This window comes from Pantherophis guttatus, chromosome 12 (genome assembly GCF_059756535.1).
Source record: "Pantherophis guttatus breed Tessera chromosome 12, ASM5975653v1, whole genome shotgun sequence".
In the NCBI taxonomy this organism is placed as follows: domain Eukaryota; kingdom Metazoa; phylum Chordata; class Lepidosauria; order Squamata; family Colubridae; genus Pantherophis; species Pantherophis guttatus.
In genome coordinates, this window is record NC_142074.1 from 22,642,660 (window position 1) to 22,667,500 (window position 24,841).

At 44.7% G+C, this 24,841-nt stretch overlaps 1 protein-coding gene across 4 annotated transcripts in view; it reads right to left on the reverse strand.

The window, feature by feature from the left end:
• MAMLD1 (mastermind like domain containing 1) overlaps positions 1-24,841 on the reverse strand; it is a 103,849-nt gene that overhangs the window by 25,790 nt on the left and 53,218 nt on the right. For 3 of the 4 annotated variants that reach the window (XM_060683970.2, XM_034438611.3, XM_034438610.3), the window contains exon 2: positions 12,893-14,497. In XM_060683970.2, the coding sequence (XP_060539953.2) occupies positions 12,893-14,446 (1,554 nt within the window). In that variant the 5' untranslated portion in view covers positions 14,447-14,497. The remainder of the gene's footprint in view (positions 1-12,892; positions 14,498-24,841) is intronic. The other variant, XM_034438612.3, reaches the window with a different exon arrangement.

The window sequence follows — 24,841 nt, forward strand, 5'->3', positions numbered from 1 at the left end:
TACTGCAGTGATGGGTTGCCCCCGGTTCGGACCGGTTCACAAGAACCGGTAGTAAAACCGGCAGGAGGTAGTAAAGGTAAGTAGAACCCACTCCATGTACTGAGAATAATAGTAATAATATAACCAAATAATTTTAACTAAATTTCTTTTTATATTGGCTTATTTACATTTTTGTTAATTATGATGACTGTAGTTATAAACCTTCCCTATTGTTAATACAAACATTTGAAGTCTTTCTTCCTCTAATTTCTACCTCTTGTCTCTAACCACTCATAAAATCTATTCTGTATCAAATAACATTCTGTGTCTCCTTTATCTTTTATTTTTAAAGTTAGCCTGTCCATTTCAGCACAGTCTAAAATTTTTTGAATTACTTCCTCATCTGGTGGGGGTGTTCTCATTTTTCCAGTATTTAGCAAATATAATCCTTGCTGCTGTCAATATATCTAAAGCTATATATGTGTTCCCTTTGTCAAAGCCCTCTGATATTAAGCCCAACAGATACATTTCTGGTTTCAGGTCTATATTCTGTTTAGTTATCTTTTCCAGCCAGCTACCTATTTTCTCCCAATATTTTCTTGCTTTGGTACACATCCACCACATATGATAGTAAGTACCTGGGATCTGATTGCATAGCTATTTCTGAATTAGTGTGAGTTAACAGACACTGGGATATCCCTCTTCGGGGAAACAAAGAGACCAGCTCTCCATTAATATGCAATTATCCCGTGAACGTTTTCATATCTGAACAGCCTCAGTCACCCAAAAGCATTTGCAGACTGGAAGGAATACCAAAAATACGTTTATTTATTTACCGGAGAAGGGGAAAAACAGAAACAAAAAACCAACATTGCTTGGAAGGACATCAAAAAGAAGTAGCGTTTTGCTACTTGGGAAAATACCGTATTTTGCAGCAAAGTTTAACTCCCAAAGTTGAACTGGTTCGTTGATCTTCCTCCTGATTGGATATTATTATTTAAGAAAAAAAAAATTGCTGGACGTGTAACACGAAGAGAGGTTCAAACTTGGTGGTGGTTTTTTTATTTCATGCTCTCGATTTTAGCATCGGCTAAACTGCAGTGTGAGCAATGCACACTTTAAGCAGAGTGCTTGTCCTTTCCCTTTCTTTCTTTCTTTCTTTCTTTCTTTCTTTCTTTCTTTCTTTCTTTCTTTCTTTCTTTCTTTCCTTCCTTTCTTTCTTTCCCCCGAGACTGAATACAGAGCTGTTTATTCATGGGGGGCTCTGCTCCCGCCCTCGTATTAGCAGTCAAACTGTGAATCATCTGTTTCCAGAGCTGCAGATGTAGAAGGAACTCAGCGCAGGGGATTCAGTCTTCCCTCCCCATTCAGAGAAACAATGCCAGTTCCTGCTCACAAATGTCCCTTTGTTTTTCCCCCACCCACACACGAAAAATTTCTCCAAAATGCCCAGACAAAGAGAGAGACAGAGAGAAACTCAGTTCACTTTCCTCAGAAAGTTATTTCAAGAAGCTACCCTGGAAAATAGAAGATCCTAGTGTGTTATTTGGTTTATAAATATATATATTTTAGCTTGCAATGTGTTCTCCACGCCATGCCCAACTAAGGTTGCAAGAAACAAAACTGTAACGCACACATGTGTGCGCACACACGCACGCACAAAAACACACACACACATGAACAAATGCCTCCTGCCCCCTCCCGATTTTGATTGTTTTTTTGTTTTTCTGCTCCATCGTTACACAACTCGGAAAGGGAACCCTGATCTTAAGCCCAGCTAATGCTTCCTGAGATTTGATGCCTGATCCAAGGCTCTCAACCCAATTCATGCATCCTTGGTACAATAAAAGCTGCAATCAGGACAGTTGTAAACTTTTGTTGTTGTTGTTTCTTTGTGGCAGAGAAGGTATGTGAACGAAGTTGTTCCCTGCAAATTGCTTCAGTCGGAGTTCCTCCTTAAATAGGTTAAGGGAGTGGTCAATTAGCCCCAAGCCTTACTCTTGAGGAGACCTCCTCCTGAGGAGCCACTCCTGCCTTTTGGCAGCTCTGTGCGCCCGTGCATCGAGAACAGGCTCCTCCTCTTCGTCCTCTTCACTTAAGGGAACTTCTGGAGGTTCTGAAGGCCCTGGCTGAATCCCTGCCTCTGGCACCACATCTTCTCCAGCCTCCTCATTGTCCGACTCGAGTGCCAGCTGCACAGGCTGCTGGCGCAGCAACACACCAGGTTCCTCGCTGTCGGAATCAGCTACTAGCTGCACAGGCTGCTGATGGGCCACAACACTCCCCCTCAACCCACCCAAGTTTAGCAGAAGGCACAACTTGTTAACCTGCCTTGATATAGGCAGCATTTCGAACCAACGGTGTAATTACCGACTTTCCTCTGTGTCTAGGTTGAACCTCAACTTAATAAGCTCACATCAGCACCTCCAGGCAAGAGCGAAAGTTGTGAGTTTCATCGCCAGAACTTGCCTGGCATTAAGGTGGATAAGACAGCTGCTGCAGACAGCGGAGACCTGGGGAAGGGGATTGTTTGCGTTGTCGAGAGGCAGAAGAGTGTCAGGACAGTGTGTGAGTGTGTGTGTGTGTGTGTGTGTGTGCGCGCGCATTGACAGTTGTCCCTGTTGTCAGCTGCCCCAGATGAAGAAGGGGAAGTTTCTCTCTCCTTCGTATTCTGGAGGAGGAACTTAGAGGGCGCCATCTTGGTCTGTTGAAGGATGGTGCCATCTTGGTGGGGGGAGGGGCAAAATATCTTGGACTCGGTAAGAGTCACGGCTCCCTTTGGGACATGGTCAGGAAAAAGTCAGAGCTTCTATCCCATTTTGCTTAAAAAAAACAACAATAACCCTGCAGAAGTTACATAAATATAAGGTCTTGCTCCATGGAAAAAAGTAAGGAGAGACTGTTTTGACCTAGGCTTCCCCAAACCACAAATCAGACTCCTTGTCCTGACAAAAAAAAACCCCTTTTTATTAAGTTATTGTGAATTCTTCTCATTTACATCCAGCAAAGTCTTTCAAGGAAAAATTTACAGTCACAGACCTTATCTGGCTTGGAGAGCTGCCAGGCCGATATCTTCAAAACTTGGCAAAGAGTCTCGGAGAGTCAGGAACCAATTAGGCAAACTAATTGTCTCCTGCAAACTCCACTCCCCTGTCACTCCTCTTTTATTCCCTCTGGGAGGGGCCATTCATCGTCCACCTGTGGCTTTACTCCTGAGTCGACCCTTGTTCTTTAGCTGTTCCCTTCGTCTAGCAACTCTGCGCATGCACAGACTGGAAACAGGCTTCAGCTGTTCATCTGCCTCACTGATGTCTGACTCAGAAGGCAGCTGATAACTGGCATCTGGCCCTGGCCCCCTCTCCGCCTCTGACACAGAGCCCTCATCAGAGCCTTCCTCAGACTCCAGGACTGGCCCAGGTTCCTCCCCAACCTCCTCACTGTCCGAATCTGGCGGGGCACAACAGAGACAACCTCAAAGAAACCCTACAGGCACCTCAACTAAGAATGATTGCCAGAAGAGCAAGATCCAGAACTTTGTATCTCTCTCGACTCCTGAAAGTGGTAAAAGAGGAAGTAAAGAAGACACCCCCCCCCCTCAACGGAAGAGGGTATTTAAGCTACCAGATCCCGTGTTCAGTTGAGGAACCCAGAGTAAAGCAAAGTCAACAAAGGACCATCCAGCTTCTGCCTAAACCTTGGTTTGTGAATAACCCACCTTCCAATTTGATTTTCTAAGAAGGTCTGCTGGGGCCCTCCGTTTGAGCCAGAGGTATTCTTGGAAACAGAGACTTTGTTTGAAGATGGTACTTTCCTAGCTTCCCTTTCTTTAAAAAAATAAAAATAAAATAAAAATGGAAAGAATGCAAATGAATTCAAAGAGAAGGAGGCAGGGAGCACAGCAGGTCCTAGAAGAGATTGTTGTTGGCTGGCCCTTATTAACATTCCAGGGTTCAGAGTAGCTATCTAGCGAATCCCGCTTCTCCTCGTAGGTTCTTTGCAAACTATTTTCTCTTCTTCATTCACCGTAGGCCTTTTGAATACCTTCCCACCAGTGATGGGCTGCAACCGGTTCGGTGAGCACGCACTTTGCGTGCATGTGCAGCCTTTGCTCATGCGCCAGTGGTGGGATTCAAATAATTTAACAACCAGTTCTCTGCCCTAATGATTTCTTCTAACAACCAGTTCACCAAACTGCTCAGAAAGTTAACATCCGGTTCTCCCGAAGTGATGCGAACCGGCTGAATCCCTCCACTGGCATGCGTGCAGCGTTCAAAATATAGCAATCTGAAGCTCACTGCTTACCTTCTAGAGCAGCCCCAGTAAGTAGAACAGCGGAGGCCCAGTAATTGGAAATCAGCTGAGCCAAAAAGAAGGAAATATAGGACAGGATAGGGCGGGGTGGGTGAGCGAGGCCAGCTGCTGGCCATTACTACCGGTTCGCCCGAACCGGTCCGAACTGGCTGAATCTCATCCCTGCTTCCCACTCAACAAAATGGATATCCCTCCAGAGCCTGGGTTTCCTACAACTTGAAACACACCCCGCCCTGCCCCAATCGATACTTGTCAATGTTTAACAATCGAGGCTCTGAGCTTCAGATGATGAAGAGAGATTAGACCAGATCCAATCTCTCCATTGTCCCAGGCATTTTTGCTGAACTATCTGGCTGCGCTGCAGACAGATGTAAGATAGGAGTGGTTGGAATGAAAACACAGGCTGGTCCAAGAAGAGTTAGTTTTTGGAATGCAACCTCTAAAATAAAAGACACGTAAAGCACGCACCAGCCCATTGCAACCCACACACCTCTCTCTCTCTCTCTTCTCCCCCATGGTCCACCCTCCAGCGGCGGCTCCCCTGAACCTGCTAGAAAATCCCACTTTCTGCCGATTGTTCTTTCTTCTTCCTGGCTATTGTCCACATTCTTTTCTCTCCCTGTAAATACTTGCCACACTCCAGGATGAAGAAGACGACGGAGTGGGAGACAAACAAGGCCAATCTGACTCACGTTTGCAAAAAAGGCCTGCGCAAAAGAGAAAGGGGGCCGTTGGAAAGACATGGAGACTCTGGAAAGTGTGCAGAGAAGAGCAACAAAGATGATCAGGGGGCTGGAGGCTAAAACTTAAGCCTGCTGGCTTGTGGGGACCTCACATGGCGAAGGATGGCCAGGGATTAAAAGGCAACGGCCTCTTGAGTCATCAAGAGTCCTTAAATTTCTTTTGTTGATTCATTGTTGGCGATGAATTCCTTGCTCGTCATTAGAGAGGCCAACCTGTTAGGTGGAAATTACTAAACCACATTCTTGCTTTGAGTTACTCCACTAATCCAGAACGTACACCTGTGAGCCTCATCATGTTAGTCTAACACGTGGAATGGGCCCAACCTAAAGAGCTTGTAGGAGAGAACTCATCAAGGAGAGAAGCAACCTAGAACTAAGGAGAAATTTCCTGACAGGGAGGACACTGAATCAGCACAATCTCTTGCCTCCAGAAGTCGTGGGTGCTCCATCACTGGAAGTTTTAAGAAGAAATCGGACAACCGTCTGTCTGGAATGGTAGGATCTCCTACTTGAGCAGGGGGTTGGACTAGAAGACCTCCAAGGTCCCTTCCAACTCTTGTTATTCTGAGCTTCGGCAAACTCACTTTCACAACCTTTGGTTCACCTTGCAAGAGATTTTAGGACTCTAAGAAAGATGTTCTTCCTTATTTTTCTGCACATCATATCCTGTATTATGCCATTGTTTTCCCCTCTGAGTTTTTGATCCACTGAAGTGACCCAGTAAATAGGAACTGAAAGCATTCTCAGGATTGTTGTTATTGTTATTGTTTTTAAATCGCGATGAGATTTACCGTCTGGAATGAAAGATGTCCCGTCATCCAAGCATCTCAAAATCACCTGTGATGCTTTAGATCAATCCCTCTTCATGCCAGCAGCCACACCTAACACCCTCAAGACCTTGCAAGAGATCGTTTCAATGGCTGCAATCAACCTTGCACAGTCTCAAAAAAAAAATGCCGGGGTGACATTTTGGCATCAAAGTAGATCAGAGGGATTTGCAAAGCAGGGTCAAGAAAATCAGGACGAGGACTACAAAGTTGTGACTGAAGCTCTTTCTGTTGCTGTTGTTGTTGTTTTTAATGTATGTTGCATACACCAGCCCAAGCTTCAACTGGAGCATTATGGCCTTCATCCCGATATTTTTGACTTATGGCCATCCCTGAAGACCAAACAGTCTAGTCCAGCATCCATGTAAGAAACTGTTCTGCCCCAGCTACGGACCCCAAAGAACAGCACACACAAACTCTATACAAAGCTTATTTTACTCAAATAACTCAGTCTTTATCAACCAAAGGCTGTTAATAAACTGTCTTAACAGCCATCAAGAATTCTAAGATAAGGTAATCACAGTCTTACTAGGGTTGGCAGAAAGCCCAGAAGAAATTTTGCAGAGAATCCAGACACAAAGGAGTGTGAACTAAAGTTGTTCCCTACAGTTTGCTGCAAGTGGAGTTCCTCCTTAAATAGGCTAAGGGAGTGGCCAATTAGCCCCAAGCCTTACTCTCGAGGAGACCTCCTCCTGAGGAGCCACTCCTACCTTTTGGCAGCTCTGCGCGCCCGTGCATCGAGAAGAGGCTCCTCCTCTTCTTCCTCTTCACTTAAAGGAGCTTCTGGAGGTTCTGAAGGCTTTGGCTGAATCCCTGCCTCTGGCACCACATCTTCTCCAGCCTCTTCACTGTCTGACTCGAGCTGCACAGGCTGCTGGTGTAGCACCACACCAGCCTCCTCGTTGTCGGAATCAGCTACAATCTACACAGGCCGCTGACGGGCCACAACAGAAACCTGCAAACTTTTCCTGGTGTTTAAGATCCCCAGCCTAGAATTCGGGATCTATGACAATTCATCCCAGCCAACTCACTACGGCCAATTTACTACAGCCAATTCACCACGGGACAAAGAGTTACACTAATAACAAAGAAATGGTGGAATAGAACCACTAAAGGATCCCATTTTTTAAATTTTTTAAATTTTTTAATTTGTGATTTTATAAATTGGGTGTTTTAATCTGTGTTTCGGCCAAAATATTTAATAATTTTAAGGTTTTTTTTTAAAATATTTGTATTATCTGTATCTTATCTTGGCTGTTCACCGCCCTGAGTCCTTCGGGAGTAGGGCGGTATAGAAATTTGATTAATAAATAAATAAATAAATAAATAAATAAAAGGAGGGAGAGAATGAAAGGAGCGTGACAAACATTATGGGGGTGAGGTGGCCGCCTCCTGCGTAATTTGACGGTAGCCCCCCGATCGCAAAGAATTGCTTTTGAAGCTCTCAGCCTGTAAAAAGTTATTTATCCTATTTCTACAGTCTGCCTTTCTGTCCAAAGAGCACCATCGCCTCTCTACTTCAATACATTTCAGTAAAGTACCACGTTGGAGAAATTCCTTTGATCGGTTTCAAAGACTTTGCAAAATGACAGCAGTTAAGGTAAATCCCAGCCTGTGAAGACATTTGATATAACATCTGAAGAAATTCCTTGCTAGTTAACCAAATGAATTCATATCACAGGCGTTTTCAGGGTATTTCAAATACAGGTAAAGGACCCGTTCATTCCAAGATTGACTCTTAATCATTTTGTGGACACAACCCTACCGGTTTCTTGCCGATAATAAGAAAATGGCGGAGCTTTTCCTGCTCATTGCCCAACCAGGTAAATATCCAGATTTCAACCCTGCTTCACTTTCATGAAAACGAAGCAAAATCAGATAGTTTTGATGGACTCTCTTGATTAAATCAGGATTTTTCTCTATGACGTTTTGTCAGATTATTCATGAACTGGCAGAGACATGGTAACAAGGTCAGCCAATGAATAGGCATAGCAACTAAGTCAGCCAATTGGGAGCTGAGACAGGCTGGAGCCAGGGCGTGTCTTAGTCTGCAGCTTCTGAGTCTGTGCAGAGAATTGAAACTGAAACTAAGCAGACTATGCATGCTGACTGAAATGACTGTCCTCTGCTATTGGTATTCAAATTTTTTTACTACCAGTTCTGTGGTTGTGGCATGGTGGGCATGGCATGGCTTGGTGGGCGTGGCATGGGAAGGATACTGTAAAATCTCCATTCCCTCCCCAATCCAGGGGAAAGTTACTGCAAAATCCCCATTTCCTCCCGATCACCTGGGACTCAGGAGGCATAGAATGGGATGGGGTCGGGGCCAGTCAGAATTTTTACTACCGGTTCTCCGAACTACTCAAAATTTCCGCTACCGGTTCTCCAGAACTGGTCAGAACCTGCTGAAACCCACCTCTGATATATATTCTTGCATATAAAGAAGTTTCTTATTTAATGAATCCTGCTTGAATCAGTTATCTGTGTGTGCTTCTGGATTTGATGTTTGCAAGAAACTCTGATAAAGTTCCCTTAAGAAAAAGCCTCTCCTTTTTCTTAAAAAATCAGTAAAAACTCGTGTCGGACATATGAATAATTAGATGATTTCTTCTCCCCAGCGATTAATCAATCTTCCTTCTCAAGAAAACAGAACCATCGGAAGGAAAACTTGTTAGCACCACCAGAATGGCGATAATCTACTTATCTCTCTATAGTTTGTTTTAGGGATCTTCCTTGGAATGCCCACTTTGCGATAAATGTCATTAAAGCTCTTTAAAAGAATCGCCCTGAATCCTTTACTGGCTTGTTATTCAGAGATGGCTTAAGCGACGATATAAAATCCAGAGCAGGCCTGTCATTTATGACATAATTAACATTATAAGTCTTCCCTAGTTAAAAAAAAAATTAAAAAAAAGCACCAGCCAGGCATCTACAGTTTACTGAACTGATTTGAAAAATGCAAATATTCTCAGTGCTCGTATTTATCATCACAATAGACTTGAAGCTTTTATTGTTCGGAGAAAACATTCCTGCACCTGCACCAGGATAAATAGAGGAAATTGAGAAAAGGAAATAAATGGAATCTTTATTCCCAAACAGAAGGTACCATAAATCCTCCAGCCTTCAAGCACTCGATTTCTCCCCCCCCCTTTTTCTCTGTAGCATCCTTGGCAATTTTAACACCTGTGTGGACTACAGCTCCCAGAATTCCCCAGCCGGCCAAATGCATTCAGAGAGATACGTCGATGGAGATGCTCAGTCATCCAGGTCATAGTTGTCCCAAAAGGGCTTTTTTCCCCCTCAAGAGGCAACTGGACTTGCTGGTTTTTCTCTGAAGAGGTTTTGCTTCTCATCCAAGAAGCTTCCTCAGCTTCTCTCAGAAGCTTCTTCAGCTTCTCTCAGAGCTGAGGAAGCTTCTTGGGTGAGAAGCAAAATGTCTTCAAAGAAAAAAAAAATCCAGAAAGTCCTGTCGCCTCTTGGGGTAAAAAAGGCCCTTTGGGTTCAGAGAGATGGTTAAATCAATCATTAACCCCTGACGTTTCGCTCTCACGATACAGGTAAGTCCTCGACTTACAACCGTAATGGAGCCCGCCCATCATTAAGTCGTGACGGTCGCAACTAGTGCTGCACGTGATTTTACAACCTTCTTTTGCAGCGGTTGTTAAGCGAATCACCACGCTTGTTAAGCCACGCTTGTTTGAGATGGGGCGTTTTTGCTGAAAACCGGAAGTAAACCCCGGTTTTTGGTGAAAACGTCATAAAATGGGGACCACAGACACTGCAAAAATGACCGTAAATGTTGCGGAGTGTCCATAATGCAGTCACATGACTGTGGGGGAGGGTGTATCAGAACATTGGGACTCGGTTCTACGTCCCTTTTGTCCGTTGTAACTTCCGTTGTTAAGCGATTGGACATATGTCAAGGAAGAGACTGGACAGCCACTTGTCTCAAAATGTATAGGGTCTCCGGCTTGAGCAGGGGGTTGGACTAGAAGACCTCCAAGGTCCCTGCCAGCTCACAAGTTTATATCTTTAGCAGATTAACAGAGTTGGAAGGGACCTTGTAGGTCATCTACTCCACCCAAGCAGGAGACCCTACACCATTTCCGTCCAGTCTCTTCTTGAAAGCCTCCAGTGATGAAGCTCCCGCAACCTCTGAAGGCAACTTCTGTTCCATGGGTTGATTGCTCTCACAGTCAGAAAATTCCTCCTTATTTCCAGGTTGAATCTCTCCTTGATCAGTTTCCATCCCTTATTCCTTGTCTGGCCTTTGGGTGCCTTGAAAAATAGCTCGACCCCTTCCTCCTCTCTGTGGCAGCTCCTCAAATATTGGAAGACTGCTATCCTGTCTCCCCTGGTCCTTCTTTTCCCTCGCTCTATTCTGATTAATTGCCATGCAGTCATTTGTCCTACAGCCAACACTCAAGTCCTTCTCGCAAACCTTTCCCCCAGCAGTTGGCTCTCCTCTCTAATCATTTGCTTGCCAGCAAAGTCCAACTCGCCTCCAGTGATCCTTTGCTGGTGTAACAAGATCCCTACAGAAAGGAAGATCACAGCATCAGGCCGAAACAGCTCAGCAGCTGCTCGTTCCTACTTCAGTTGGCTTCTGCAACTACAGCTGGCAGGTCAGTGAGTATCCACACTGTTGTGGGCCCAATAGCTCGCTTTTAATCTCAGGATACACAATTATCCCTGTAGGTTGGCACTCTATACCCTTCGTGGAAACCCAGGCTGAATATTTTCCTAGGACCTCGCCCCCAACAGCAACTGGATTCACATAGCACTAAGCTAACACATGGTTGATTTGATTTAGCCCTCTACATAGATCCGGCCATAATGGTACTTTTACTAAAACCTAGTTAAACAGACCATTACTTGATGATGGCATGAAATGAGGATACTCTCTTAAATCAATATTCCCACTTCTGGCCCTATCGGTCCAACTGTTATTTATTTTTTCTTTCCATTTATGTAGCTAACTGCAATTCTGCGTGGAGAGCATCAAAGCTTCAAAGCCAATAGAAACATCCTTCCACGAAAGATGATCAGATCATGACGATGACTTTAACTCATCTTTAATTCTGAGGGTTGGGACCATCTTTCTTTCTTCGGCCCAGCCGCACCTTGGAAATGGTTTGCCACAGACAAGCAACGGACAAACTGATTCCCAGGATTGAGTTCTCCCTTGAAGGGCAAAAACTGATCCAGGCTTAAAATTGTCCTATTTTGGACTCCTTATAGGGAGATCCAGCTCTATGGAGAAGGCTGTAAGGCTGGGAAAAGTGGAAGGAAGGAAGGAGGAGGAAGAAGAAGGTGGAGTGGTGATGGTGGTGTTACTCGAAGATTTGAAGGACCAGATGGGGATAGATAATCACGGAGAAAATCCATCTATGTGGCTGCTAAGAGTCAACACTGACTTCATAGCATAGTATTCATCCATCCATCCTCCTATCCTATCCTATCCTATCCTATCCTATCCCATCCCATCCCATCCCATCCCATCCCATCCCATCCCATCCCATCCCATCCCATCCCATCCATATTCCATCCATCCTATCCCACCCATCCACCCATCCACTCATCCATCCATCCTATCCCACCCATCCACCCATCCACTCATCCATCCATCCTATCCCATCCCATCCCATCCCATCCATATTCCATCCATCCTATCCCACCCATCCACCCATCCACCCTATCCTATCCTATCCTATCCTATCCTATCCTATCCTATCCTATCCTATCCTATCCTATCCTATCCTATCCTATCCTATCCTATCCTATCCTATCCCATCCCATCCCATCCCATCCCATCCCATCCCATCCCATCCCATCCATCCACCTACTCATCCATCCATCCTATCTCATCCACCCACCCACCCTCATCCATCCATTCATCCACCCACCCATCCACCCATCCATCCATCCACTCACTCACTCACCCATCCATCCTATCCCATCCATACACTCATCCATCCATCCATCCAATCTCATCCACCCATCCATCCCCATCCGTCCGTCCATCCATCCATCCATCCATCCATCCATCCATCCCAAGCCCATCAAGCTAAGGTACTACGTAGTTTTGGGAGTCATTTACAACCAAGAGGATGTGCTTGCTGACTTCAGACCTTTGTCTTAAGCGCCCTTAACAGGTGATATTGGCCAGGTGCCTTTCTCTCTCCTCCAAAACAACTCTAAAAAGAAGCTGTCTCTGATTTGGACAAAGCTGGAAAAAGGAAGTTTGCTCAAAGTCTTTTTTTTTTTTTTAAATGCTAACCGCTTTCTCCAAACGAAGATGAGACAGTAGCTTAAGTCTTCCTTCTAGGTAAATACATCCTACGCAAGTTTACTGAGGAAGCCTACTTTTTCTCCGACTCAAAGAGTTTTCACAGAGACACAGACAGACAGCCCAAACAACTTATTTGACCAACCTCAGAATTAAAATCCAAAAACGGCCACAGAGAAATTCAACTGAAGCTTTAAAGCTAGCAACCAAACCGGGATCTACTCTTCAGTCTATTGCAATGATGACCCCCAAGAAGGTGCAAATCCCTGCTCTTCCAGCAAACGTCCCCACCCAAAAGAACTCGGAGCCAAGCAGGATTGTTGGCAGGATGGAGGGTCAAAAAAGTCAAATTTACAACGCACACATGCAAAGTTTGCCAGAAGCCTTGGAGCTTCAGCTTATGCCCCCTTCATGAAAGAGATCGGAGAAGAGTGGTGCGGTGGCCTAGAGGTGGAACTCTCGCCTCACAATCAGGAGGCTGCGAGTTCAATCCTAGGTAGAGGCAGATATTTCTCCCTCTGGGCACACTGAGAATAGATCTGCTGAACAAAACTCCGCACTGGTGACAGGAAGGGCATCTGGCCAGTAAATACTCTGCTAGCTCCATTCAGTTGCCCAGACTCCACCCCGCAAGGAATTATGGGGTCATTAAAAGATGATGGCGATGATGAAAGAGAGAAGACAGTAACAGGTAAGGACTGTGGGAGGTGGACAAAGGACAAAAGCCACTTCTGTGAGCTTACCTGCCGCACCTGCGATGACAACGGGGATGGCTGGACGTGCCGTTGTTGCATCCGAGACGGTTGCATCAACTGCCGGAGCTGCTGCTGAAGGAACTGGTTGTTGTTGACTTGTTGCGACTGCGGCGAGGTTGCAGCTTGTTGCTGAAGATAGTGCATGAGTGACTGTTGCCCCGTGGTGGAAGCCATCGGCGACATCTTCTGGGGAGGGGTCGTCTCTGAACTGAAATGGGAGAGGGGTTTGGTATTGCTGAAAGAAAACTGGTCTTGGGCAACAGGACCTTCGCTCCCCAACCCTGTTTGGATGCTGTTGGAAGACTGTGTCATGATGACATTCATGTTCTTGGACTGGGTGGACGGCATGGCTTTGTAGAGGGAACCTGGCATGTTGGTGGGGTTGCTGGTCGGTGTGGGGTTGGAGATCAAGGTGCTTTGAGGGCTGAAAGGTTGTTGGTGCAAAGCCGGGCTAGAAAGCTTCTCCGGCCTGTACGGTGAAGGTCCAGCATTGGGAGGCCCCAAAGGGTTGGGAGAACTCTTAATGCTGTTGGCTGAAATGTTGGGCATGATGGAATTCGGAGGGCTGAACGATTGCTGATTGAGGACCGGACTGGAGAGCTTCTCTGGCCCAAAAGGTGGAGATAGACCTCCGGGTGGGTTACTGTTGGACGTGATGCTGGAGAGCAGAGGGTTCTGCGGACTCTGAATGTTGCTTCCTGGAAGGCCATTCGGAGTCATGTTGGAGATCAAGACATTTTGAGGACTGAAGGGCTGGTGGTGCGGAGAAGACCCTTGCCGGTAAGGAGGCGAAAGACCTTGAGAAGATATGGTGGGCCAGTTTGGAGTTGGGGGTTTGGAAGTTGGAGCTTGCTTGCTGGCTAAGTGCTTCAACTGTTGGGCGTGCCAGTTTGTCCCGGGCATGTGGATGGCCTGAGTTTGACCCTTGTTGGGTGTGGCTGAAGAAATGGGCGAAGCGACAGCCTTGTTCTGAGACGGAACCGAGTAGCTGGCTCCAGAAGAAGACGTCATCTGCGGAGACCCACCGCTTGGGTTGCATCCAGGAGAAAAATCTTTGTTGGGGAGGTGATTGTCCAAGGGGGTAGCCTGCGGAGAAGATTTGGAAGAGCTGTTCATGGCTGAGGGCGGGTGGGACAAGTTCCCCATGGGCTCTTCAGGTTTGCTCCCTAAGATCTTCTCAAGGTCCAATTCGTTGGGAGAAGGGTCCGGCATCTTGGTCAACTCTTCCAACAAATCTTGAAGTTCTTGGTCCATGGCGTGCATGTTGCTCCCTTTTTCGCCGTAATGGCCCCCGAGAGGCCCTTTTTGCCCAACTTCAGCATTAGGTGGGACGGAAAATGGAGAGCCAATTCCGCTCCCGTTCATGTGGTTATTTTCAAGGAGCATTCCATGTCCGGGCATCGAGGAAGTCCCATGATTGGTTGAAAATGGAGAGCTTTGCATATCGGGGCATGAAACAGAATTGGTCCCGGGACCCATGGAAAGAGTGACGTCATCAAGACAAAGTCGCTTGCTCTCGCTCGGGAAGAGGACGTCAGGCATGGCGCCGGAGGCTGGAGACGCGTCATCTGCCACTTTCCTCTTCACGGATCCCTGTAATTGCAAGATAAAAAGGGTTTTATTAAGCAGGCAGGAAACTCTGAACTTCGTACCCCCAATCATTGCTTAATGGTGAGAGCCGGTTTGGGCTAGTCGTTAAGGCACCAGGGTAGAAGCCAGGAAACTGTGAATTCTAGTCCTGGGACATTGAAAGCTGGTTGGGTGACTTTAGGCCAATCACCAGGAGACTGAGAGTTATAGTTCCACCTTAGGCATGAAAGCTAGCTGGGGGACTTTGGGCCAATCACCAGGAGGCTGAGAGTTATAGTTCCACCTTTCTACCTCATAGAGTTCTACCTCATAGAACTGTTGTGGAGAAAATAGGAGGAGAAAGGAGTATTCCGTGTGTTAGCTGCCTTGACTTATTTATACAAATAATAAAAGTGGAATATAAACAAACCAACTTCCAAAGGCAAATCATCCGAAACAGCAGCCTTTGGGGACAGATAAGTTAGGTCTACACCGAAGGTAAGAAATTCGGCTAAAACTTTGGTTAACCTGGTTCCAATCTCTTCTCAAATATTCCCAAAGCAGATCTTCTCAAACGGAACTAGCCTTGACTTCAATCCCAACGTCCAAAAACCAAACCTTGCCTTCACTCGTTTGCCAAGCCACAATGTGGCTGCGTGTGCTTCGCATGTTAAGTGTGTCACGCTTGGCCCATCACAAACCACGGTTTAGCACGCTGTGGAAACCGAGTTTCCAAACTGGTGAGAGAGCGTTTTCTCACATCTGCCGCAAGTTCGATTTGTCCTCTGTTCCAGACTACTAACAATTCCTGATGGTCAGAGAGACCCGGGGGGGGGGGTTGCTGGGGGAGGGCAAAAAACAGGCCTACCAGAAGTTTGGGAAGGCCAGAAACAGGCCCATTTCCAGCCTCCAGAGGGCCTCTGGAGCCTGGGGAGGCCATTTTCACCCTCCCGGAGGCTCAGGAAAAGCCTTTGGAGCCTGGGGAGGGCAAAAGTGCCCTCCCCCAGCTGTGGTGCAGGAGGCCAACTAGGCTACGCCCAGTTGGCCTCTTGCTAAAACCCCTTGCTAAAATTTTTGAAGCCCACCCCTGGACAGACCTTAATCTGTTGATTGCGATTTGTAGGAGTAATTGTGATTGTTTCCTGTTTGGTGAACATCTTTTTTTAGGAAAAGAACTTTTTCCACCAGGGAAGAATGCTGTCGGCTCTCAAGAGGACATGCCACCCTCTCTTTTTTTTTTGCAGAAATTAAAAATTTCTCATCCAAACAATCGAACGCTTGTACAGAAACGCGGCCCAAAGATGGCAGGGCATAGCTAACAAAGGGTATGAAGTTCGTAGGGATCAACAATCCGACATTCCTCAACAGGCAGAGTGTTTGAAATAATCCGCATACTTTCTAATCCAAGGACAACAATGCAGCCCGAGGGATCTAAACAAGACTCTGCCTAACTACAGATACTTCAGAAGGGCCCCCAACCAAAACGGTTTCAAAAAGGAGAGAAACTAGAGGCGTCTTCGCACACACAAACTCTACATTAGCATCTCTAGCGATATGACCCTCAATAACGCAGTTAGTTTGGGGATCCAGGAACAGGAAGGCAACCAAATATCACATTTCCTGCTGCGTCCAAAGATGACTTTAAAATAAATAAATAGAAGAACGCATCTCCAGGGGAGATGGCCTTATTTCCCCCCGCCTCTACTCCCAGATTTAATTATCGTGGGTTTCTCTGTTTCAAAAACTATGAGCTGCTGGAGGGCCAACGGGATTAGATCAGATTTGAGCATGAAGCATTGTATCTTGATTTAGCTTTTGGAAATAATCTAAAGTGATTTTCCCCCTATATGGAGTTATGTGACATCTTGAGATTTGCGGCTTGAGTTCTTGTCAGCATGGGAGGAGGAGGAGAAGGAGGGGGAGGAGGAAAAAGAATCAGAAGAATCAAAAGAAAAATCAGAAGAATCAGAAGAAAGAAGAAGAAGAATCAGAAGAAGAAGAAGAAAGAATCAGAAGAAAGAAGAATCAGAAGAAGAATCAGAAGAAAGAAGAATCAGAAGAAGAATCAGAAGAAAGAAGAAGAATCAGAAGAAAGAAGAAGAATCAGAAGAAGAAGAATCAGAAGAAAGAAGAAGAATCAGAAGAAGAAGAAGAAGAAGAATCAGAAGAAAGAAGAGGAATCGGAAGAAGAATCAGAATCAGAATCAGAAGAATCAGAATCAGAAGAATCAGAATCAGAAGAATCAGAATCAGAAGAATCAGAAGAAGAAGAAATATTATTCACTGAATATTCTTCAGATTATTGGAAGAGGGCACTAAAGAGATAATTAAGAAAACGCCTCTATTCGTATAATTTATGTAGCACTTGAAAACAGTTAAAGCATTTTCCTTATCATATTTAGCTTCAGATAAACCCAGCTGTTTAAAAAAGAAGAAGTTTGATGTACATTAATTATGGGAAACATAAATGACTCCCTTACAGCAGCGCAAAAGAGATAATTAACCTTGCTTTACAAACCCTTCCACGTTCATTTATCTTACCCTCCTTTTTCCCAGGTAGCTGGGAAAAAATTGATGCCGCCAAAAATGAAATCAGGTAAGCTTTGCATTCTGCCAATCACCAAGAATCTTGCTTAAACTTGCCAAAGTGTGCCGGGAGCTTTCTGAATCCACAGTCAAGGGAAAAAAATAAAAATAAAATAAAAGTGACTTATGAGCAAGTCCTCACGCTTACAAGGTATACTTTGGATCTGGGCTGCAGGCTCTGGAGGAGAAACCTCACATGTGGGACCTCTGCAGCAGCTGCCAAAACTACCAGCCCTTGCCCTTTCACTGGCGTTGTAAGTCATGTGGAACAGGGCAGCGTTCAGAGTTGAGAAAAGAAGAGCTTTCGGGACTGTTAAGGATAGATGTCTTCTCAAAGTTATGACTGTAGACCTTGTCACTTCCTCCAGTCTAATTCATATCCTGCCTTGCATAACTTCTACAAAAAAAAAGGGAGGGCAAAAAGAGAATCGCTCAGCAGGCAGTTATAGCTACAGGAGTCTCCAAGCTACGTTACACCCAAGAGGGACGAGAAATCTTTCTTCAATTTTCAATATGCTTCCACCACGAGATTCTCCTCCTTTTAAGTCTAGATCAGAGGTGTCCAACCTTGGCACCTTTAAGACTTGTGGACTTCAACTCCCAAGGGTGTCCAACCTTGGCCACTTTAAGACTTAAGTCCATGGAGATTCTTAAATCATCCATGTCACGATTGCCCCAAAGGTGTTTTTTTTTTTTCAAATTCAGCTGGAATTCTAGACTTTCAGAAGAACTGAAGAAGCTTCTTGGATGAGAAGTGAAATGTTCTCAAGAAAAAAAAAACCTAAGGAAGTACCTTTGGGTCTAAGACTTATGGATTTCAACTCCCATGGAGTGTCCAACCTTGACAACTTTAAAACTTGTGGACTTCCTGGCTGGCTGGGGAATTCTGGGAGCTGTAGTCCACACAGGTCTTAAAAGTTGTCAAGATAGGGCTTCCAGTGGCACCGCAGGCGTCGGCAGCAGCTCCTTTGGGAGCACTAACCCCCGCGATCTCGTAAAGCCGCTAGAGCAGCGAAAATCAGCTGTTCTAGTGGCTCGGAACTTTCCCCTCGGGAGAAGAGGGGAAGGCGAGCAGGCAGGTGTGGGTAGAGCTCCCCAAGACCTCCAGGATTAATCCTGGGGTGCGGAGGGTGAGAGCTCCCCAAGCACCTGAAGAAGCTCCGGATCCGGGATGTTTCTGATGTTGATGTGTTCCTCAAGCTGGCCTGATTTAGTAGAAATGCAAAAGATAAACGTGGCGAGACGTTTCAAAATTTGTAAGAGGAGAAACATTTTGCAAAAAGATCCTACCGGTGTGGGGTAGAAGGGCCTTGCCTTGTTGGATTTACTTTCAATTTCAATTTCCGCCTAAAACATAAGCCCACCTTTTCACGTTCTCTCATCTGGTGTTTTTATAAAACATTTGCTGCTTTTGGTTTCCAAAAGAGTTCGGCCCGAAGAAGCAAAATCTTAAAAAAAATTTCCCTTTTTGATTAAGAATCGAATGACTCCGTTTCTCTTTCACAGCCTCATTTCCTAAAAGATGGCTTATTTTTAGTCATGCTGGAGTAAACGCTCTCTAATACTTTCCTAAATGTTGTTCTTTGCCAATAACAATTTTCTGTTTTTCTATTTTGGTTTCAGGTGCTCTAAATTTTTTTGTTACAAATTCCGGCGCTGGTGTTTTTAAACTTATTTTACTGGTGGTGAATGTTGCTTCTCTCTCCCAGGCTCACAAATCTCACAAATCAAGAGGACACACACAAGTGTGACCAAACTTTCATCCATTTTTTTTGTTTAAATGTTTTTTTTATATTATAAAACACTGTAACCCCTTTACTGCTCTTTATCTAGTTCTTATTTAGCGTTAACTGCATAACTTAAGCAGCCCAATGTTCGTTAATATCTCAGAAACCACATTTAACATTGATGTAAATTTCTTTCTCATCTTTACAGGTTTAATTGATCTTAATCATCGCAGTGCTAACAGTTTCCAGTCTGTCTTGTATAAATACCACATCATTCTGTTATTATATCTGTATTCTGTAATGTATTATTTGCACTTTATAATGCAATTAAATAATTAACTTAGAGAAAGACGAGAAAATGAAGCCTAGGTTTTTTTTAATTTTTATTTTAAGTTCCACCAGTTTTTTTAAAGCATCTCACACATAAAAAAAAAAAAAATATGGGTGGAATTTTTAATTGTACCGGTTGACTCTTCTGACTTGCAGACACCTTTGCTTACCACATTATTCCATCGGTCCTAGCTTTCTTTCTTTTTTGGGATCTGTATCCCTTTCCTAAGATTTAATAAAGCCCGCTCAAGAAAGACACTGCAGACTTGTTTCATGCTGTCTCTTTGCAAAATTCATTCAAACGAAAGCGCAGGAACGAAACACCGTTTCTCTCTCATTCTCTCTCTCTTTTTTTTCTCCATCCTGCCTGGGAACAACAATTTTTTTAAAAACAAACAAACAAACAAACCTGTAGAGAGAATATTTTGGGCTCCGCAATACTATTCACCTACCCAACTGCACCGCCCCTAACTCTATCCCACCCCCCACCCCGGCAGGTGTAAATACCTTGGCGACTCAGCAGAGGAGAACAAAGCCAAAAAAAAAAAAAAGATTTGCATCTGACGAAGGAGCAGTTTGTAAGGATGGAGACAATGGCTGTTGCCTCGGCATGCCAAAACCTCTGCAAAGGATGTGTCTTAATTAGTAATCCAAGGACTTAACGGCAGCCACACTGGGCATATTGTTTTGTTGTAACTTTCACATTTCATTTACTGACAAGTGTTATTAGCTTGACAGCTGAAGAAAGGGAGGCTCTGCCCTCCTCCCTCCCTTTCTAATTCCCCTCTCCTCAATTCTTCCTTCTCTTCTCTAGCTGCAAAAGCTCATTTTTCCCCCTCCCCATTTCTGGCTCAAATTCAAGATCAATCTCTCATTTATGGTTTGTTTTTTTTTCTTTCTCCCCACCCCCCATCTCTGGTTGTTCTGCCCCAGCTCTGGATTCCCGAGGATATTGACACACACCGATGGTCCTTATCAAATTTATTAAGTAGCAAGAATAAACCAAAGTCCAGCAAAGGTTGGCAACCAGCCCAGAAAACAAGATACGATAAGACTTTTCCAAAAACGCTCTGATGATAATTACAAGTTGTTTCCAGCAAGGAACTTACTAACGGCGTGCGACTTAAATAGGCTAAGGGAGTGGCCAATTATCCTCAAGCCTTACTTTCGAGGAGACTTCTTCCTCCTGAGTAGCCACTCCTGCCTTTTGGCAGCCCTGCGTGCTCGAGCATTGAGGAGAGGCTCCTCCACTTCGCTCTCTCCACTTGAAGGAGCCTCTGGAGGTTCTGAAGGCCCTGGCTGAGTCTCTGCCTCTGGCACCACATCCTCTTCAGCCTCCTCGCTGTCCGACGCGACACCACACCAGCCTCCTCGTCGTCAGGATCAGCCACGATCCACGCAGGCTGCTGGCGGGCCATAATACTGGTGCCTCACTTTACCCATCTCTGATGCATGGAGGTCTCCTTCTCTTAAAAGTGCGTTAATTTCCAAGATCCTCTTGTTCCTTTAACCTAATTTCCTAGACTACGTTAATTCCTTGTGATGATCCAAGGACACTGAGAAGTTTTTAAGAAGATGTTGGATAACCATTTAACTGAAGAGGTGTAGTAAGGTTTCCTGCCTAAGCAGGGGGCTGGACTAGAAGACCTCCAAGGTCCCTTCCGCCTCTATTATTCTAATTCTAATTCTAATAGACGCCCTGGTGTATTTTGGCTCGGTGCAGTATTTGAAACCGGTTCCAAGCCACTGCAATTAAACAAACAAGGCGACCGCCGATCGATTTAAGTTAAATGCTGCGTTTAAGCTGGGTCTTGGAGAGAGAGAGAGAGAAAAAATTAACGTTCTGTATCCGGGATTAAAGAACCCACCTTTGGAGTCTTTAACACAAGGATTCTCGGGCACCGGATGGCAGAGAACAAAAAATTTTTTGGATCTTGGCCTAAAAAAAAGGCATGCTGGAAAAAAAAAAAAAAAAAAGCTCTAACCTTGATCGCTCTTGGAAAGTCAACACCGGTGGATTATTTGGTAGTCTCCCAACAGTTAATTATTGTGAAATTCTAGCTCCTACCAAACCACCAAGATGCTTTCGGTTGGCTTAGACAGAGATTTACTGTATGCTTCGCGGCAGATACATTTGTGTTCCAGAAAAACCTATAGCAACAATAATAATAACAGAGTTGGAAGGGACCTTGGAGGTCTTCTAGTCCAACCCCCTGCTTAGGCAGGAAACCCTCTGCCATTTCAGAGAAACGGTTGTCCAATCTCTTCTTAAAAACCTCCAGTGTTGGAGCATTCACAACTTCTGGAGGCAAGGAGTTCCACAGATCAATTGTTCCCACTCGCAGCAAATTTCTCCTTGGTTCTAAGGTTGGTTCTCTCCTTGATGAGTTTCCACCCATTGCTTCTTGTCCTGCCCTCAGGTGCTTTGGAGAATAGCTTGACTCCCTCTTCTTTGGGGCAGCCCCTGAGATATTGGAACACAGCTATCATGTCACCCCTATCGTTGTATCCTACTTGATACCTACACATTTTAGGCCACCATACGTCAACGTCCAATCCTAAGGCAATCCTAAACTGCATTAACAGAGGGATACAATCAAGATCAAGGGAGGTACTAATACCACTCTATAAAGCCTTAGTAAGACCACACCTAGAATCCTGCATCCAGTTTTGGTCACCACACTATAGAAAAGATGTTGAGACTCTAGAAAGAGTGCAGAGAAGAGCAACCAAGGTGATCAGGGGATTGGAAACTAAAACATACGATGAACAGTTATAGGAACTGGGCATGGCTAGTCTAGGGAAGAGAAGGACCAGGGGAGACATGATAACTTCTTCCAATATTTGAGGGGCTGCCACAGAGAGGAGGGGGCCAAGCTATTTTTCAAAGCACCTGAAAAGACCAGAAAAGGAACAATGGATGGAAACTGACCAAGGAGAGATTCAACCTGGAACTAAAGAGAAATTTTCTGACAATGAGATCAACCCATGGAACAGAAGTTGCCTTCAGAAGTTGTGGGAGCTTCATTACTGGAGGATTTCAAGAAGAGACTGGACTGGCATCTGTCAGAAATGGTGTAGGGTCTCCTGCTTAGGCAGGGGGTTGGACTAGATGACCTACAAGGTCCCAACTCTGCCAATTTGTAAACTGTAATCCTTCTCTCTATCTGCAGCGACCAGATTTACTACCTAGTGGAGATATTATTTGCAGGCCCAACATATCTAATGGGTCTGTGCTGAGGGACAGTCCCGAAAACATGGGACATAGATTTGTATGGAATTAGGCCACTCAACTCTTCATTTTTGACAGCCGGTTCCCCAAGACAGACTCCAAAAATAAGTGATTTCACTCCGCCAACTGCTATGTATGCCAGAACTTAACAAGGCACATTACGGGTAAGTATAATGTACGGACTGAAGCTCTGCTAGATAGACTGAGGTGGCAACAATATATTAAAAATATCCACACACCAGTTTTCTCTTTTGTTCAAAGAGCTGCATCTCTTCTTAAACCCCATTTTCTCAACCTGATGACTTTGTAGCTACAAGTCTCAGTAACAGAGTTCGAAGGGACCTTGGAGGTCATCTAGTCCAACCTCCTCCTCACGCAGGAGACCTGTACTAGGGATTCGAACCGCCGAACTGCCGACCATTCTTATCGACAAGCTCAGTGTCCTAGCCACTGAGCCACCTAGTCTCGCTCTTCAACAACCAATGGTTCCCCAAAAAATAAGAATATAGAGGTATCCACTGCAGGGGTGGGTTCTAAATTTTTTTACTACCGGTTCTGTGGGCGTGGCTTATTTTGTGGGTGTGGTTTGATGGTCATGTGACAATTCTTTAGGATTTAGCAGAGGTACTGGTCTACCAGGCTTTTAACTACTTGTAGAGCTGTACTGGTCTACCCATTTGTTCTTGGAGCGTCCTGGTCTACCACCACACTGCCTTTTAACACTGATCAGCTGTAAGGCGGCCCTTTGAAGCCCTGTGGCAAGAGTTTAAACAGTTTTTTTCCTTCCAGCCGATCAGCTGGGACTCGGGAGGCAGCGAAAAATTGGGGGCGGGGCCAAATAAAAGGTAAGAATAATGCGGTTCGGTGACGTCATATCATCACCGCTACCAGCTCGGCCGAACCGGGCTGAACCCACCACTGATCTACTGTGACTTTTGTTGGAAAACAAAACACCCACATTTGAAGTCCGTTGAGGACATACTTTTCTTTTTCTTCCGAAAACTCCGGAGACAAGTAAAAAAAGTTCTTGAAGAACTTGGATAACGTACATAAAAAAAAGTTTCCTTTTCTTTAACGCAATCTTTTATTTTATTTTTTTTTAAAAAAACTTTTTCTTGCTTTTAAAATAACAACAGGAAAAAAAACAAAAGGAAAAGAAAAGCCACAGAGATACACACATTGTCAAAAAAAACCAAAACACAAAAAACAGGTGCTTAAAGAGTGACAAAAACATAACAGAAAAACGATGGTTAAAAAAATAATAATACAAGTTTAATTCTTTCACACAGTCTTTCAAAGTCCGATCCAAACCCTGTCACCAATTTACATCCAAGCTCACTTCCAAAATGTGTGACATTTGCAGTAGGACTCAAGGTCATTGTCTTTTGCCTTTTATTTATTTTTTTTAACACAAGGACAGACAAATTGATGGGACTAGCCTGAAAGCCCATATATCACATGAACCTCCAAACAACCTTCCTTCAAGGGGCAGAGCGAACAGTTGTTTCAAGTATATTAATTCTGGACACTTTAAGCTAGGGATTCTGGAAGCTGTATTCCCAAGACCCATGGACACGGGTTGAGGACATATGGAAGAGTGAATAAAGGAAAATATTTGTAGCTCGGGGCTGAAATGAGGGGGTTTCTTGGTGCTTCTCTGTGCTTGGTTGTTTTGTAGGAGATGTTTCATGACCCAACTAGTTAACATCATCAGTGCTAAGAGAGAAAGGAGTGTGGGGGGTGGGTGGAGGAGGAGGAGGAGAGGAGAAGGAGGAGGAGGAGAGGAGGAGTACTGTGGGGTTCTTGGTGCTCTCTGAACTTGATTGTTTTCTAGCAGACATTTCATTAAAGGTAAAGGTAAAGGTTCCCCTCGCACATACGTGCTAGTCGTTCCTGACTCTAGGGGGCGGTGCTCATCTCCGTTTCAAAGCCGAAGAGCCAGCGCTGTCCGAAGACGTCTCCGTGGTCATGTGGCCGGCATGACTCAACGCCAAAGGCGCACGGAACGCTGTTCCCTTCCCACCAAAGGTGGTCCCTATTTTTCTACTTGCATTTTTTACGTGCTTTAGGTTGGCAGAAGCCACGGGATGGAAGGCTGAGTTCAACCTTGATCCTGGTGAGATTCGAACTGCCAAATTGCAGGCAGCCGGCAGGTAGCAGAAGTCGCCTGCAGTACTGCACTCTAACCACTGCGCCACCGTGGCTCATGAATCATAGCTGAGGGCAGAACAGGGATTTGTTAAAACTAATAATAAACTAAGTAATAATTTTAATTAGCAATTTTATGATGTTTGTGTGTCTATATTTTTCTTGACTGTACACCGCCTTGAGTCCTACGGGAGAAAGGCGGTATAGAAATATAATAAATAAATAAATAAATAAAAAAACAAACATGTTGAGAAGAACTCACTCCTTACCGAGTCAAAACAATGCCTTTTTTTGCTCCTTCCCAAAAAAATAACCGTATCAAAAAAATAAATAAAAAAAAAATCT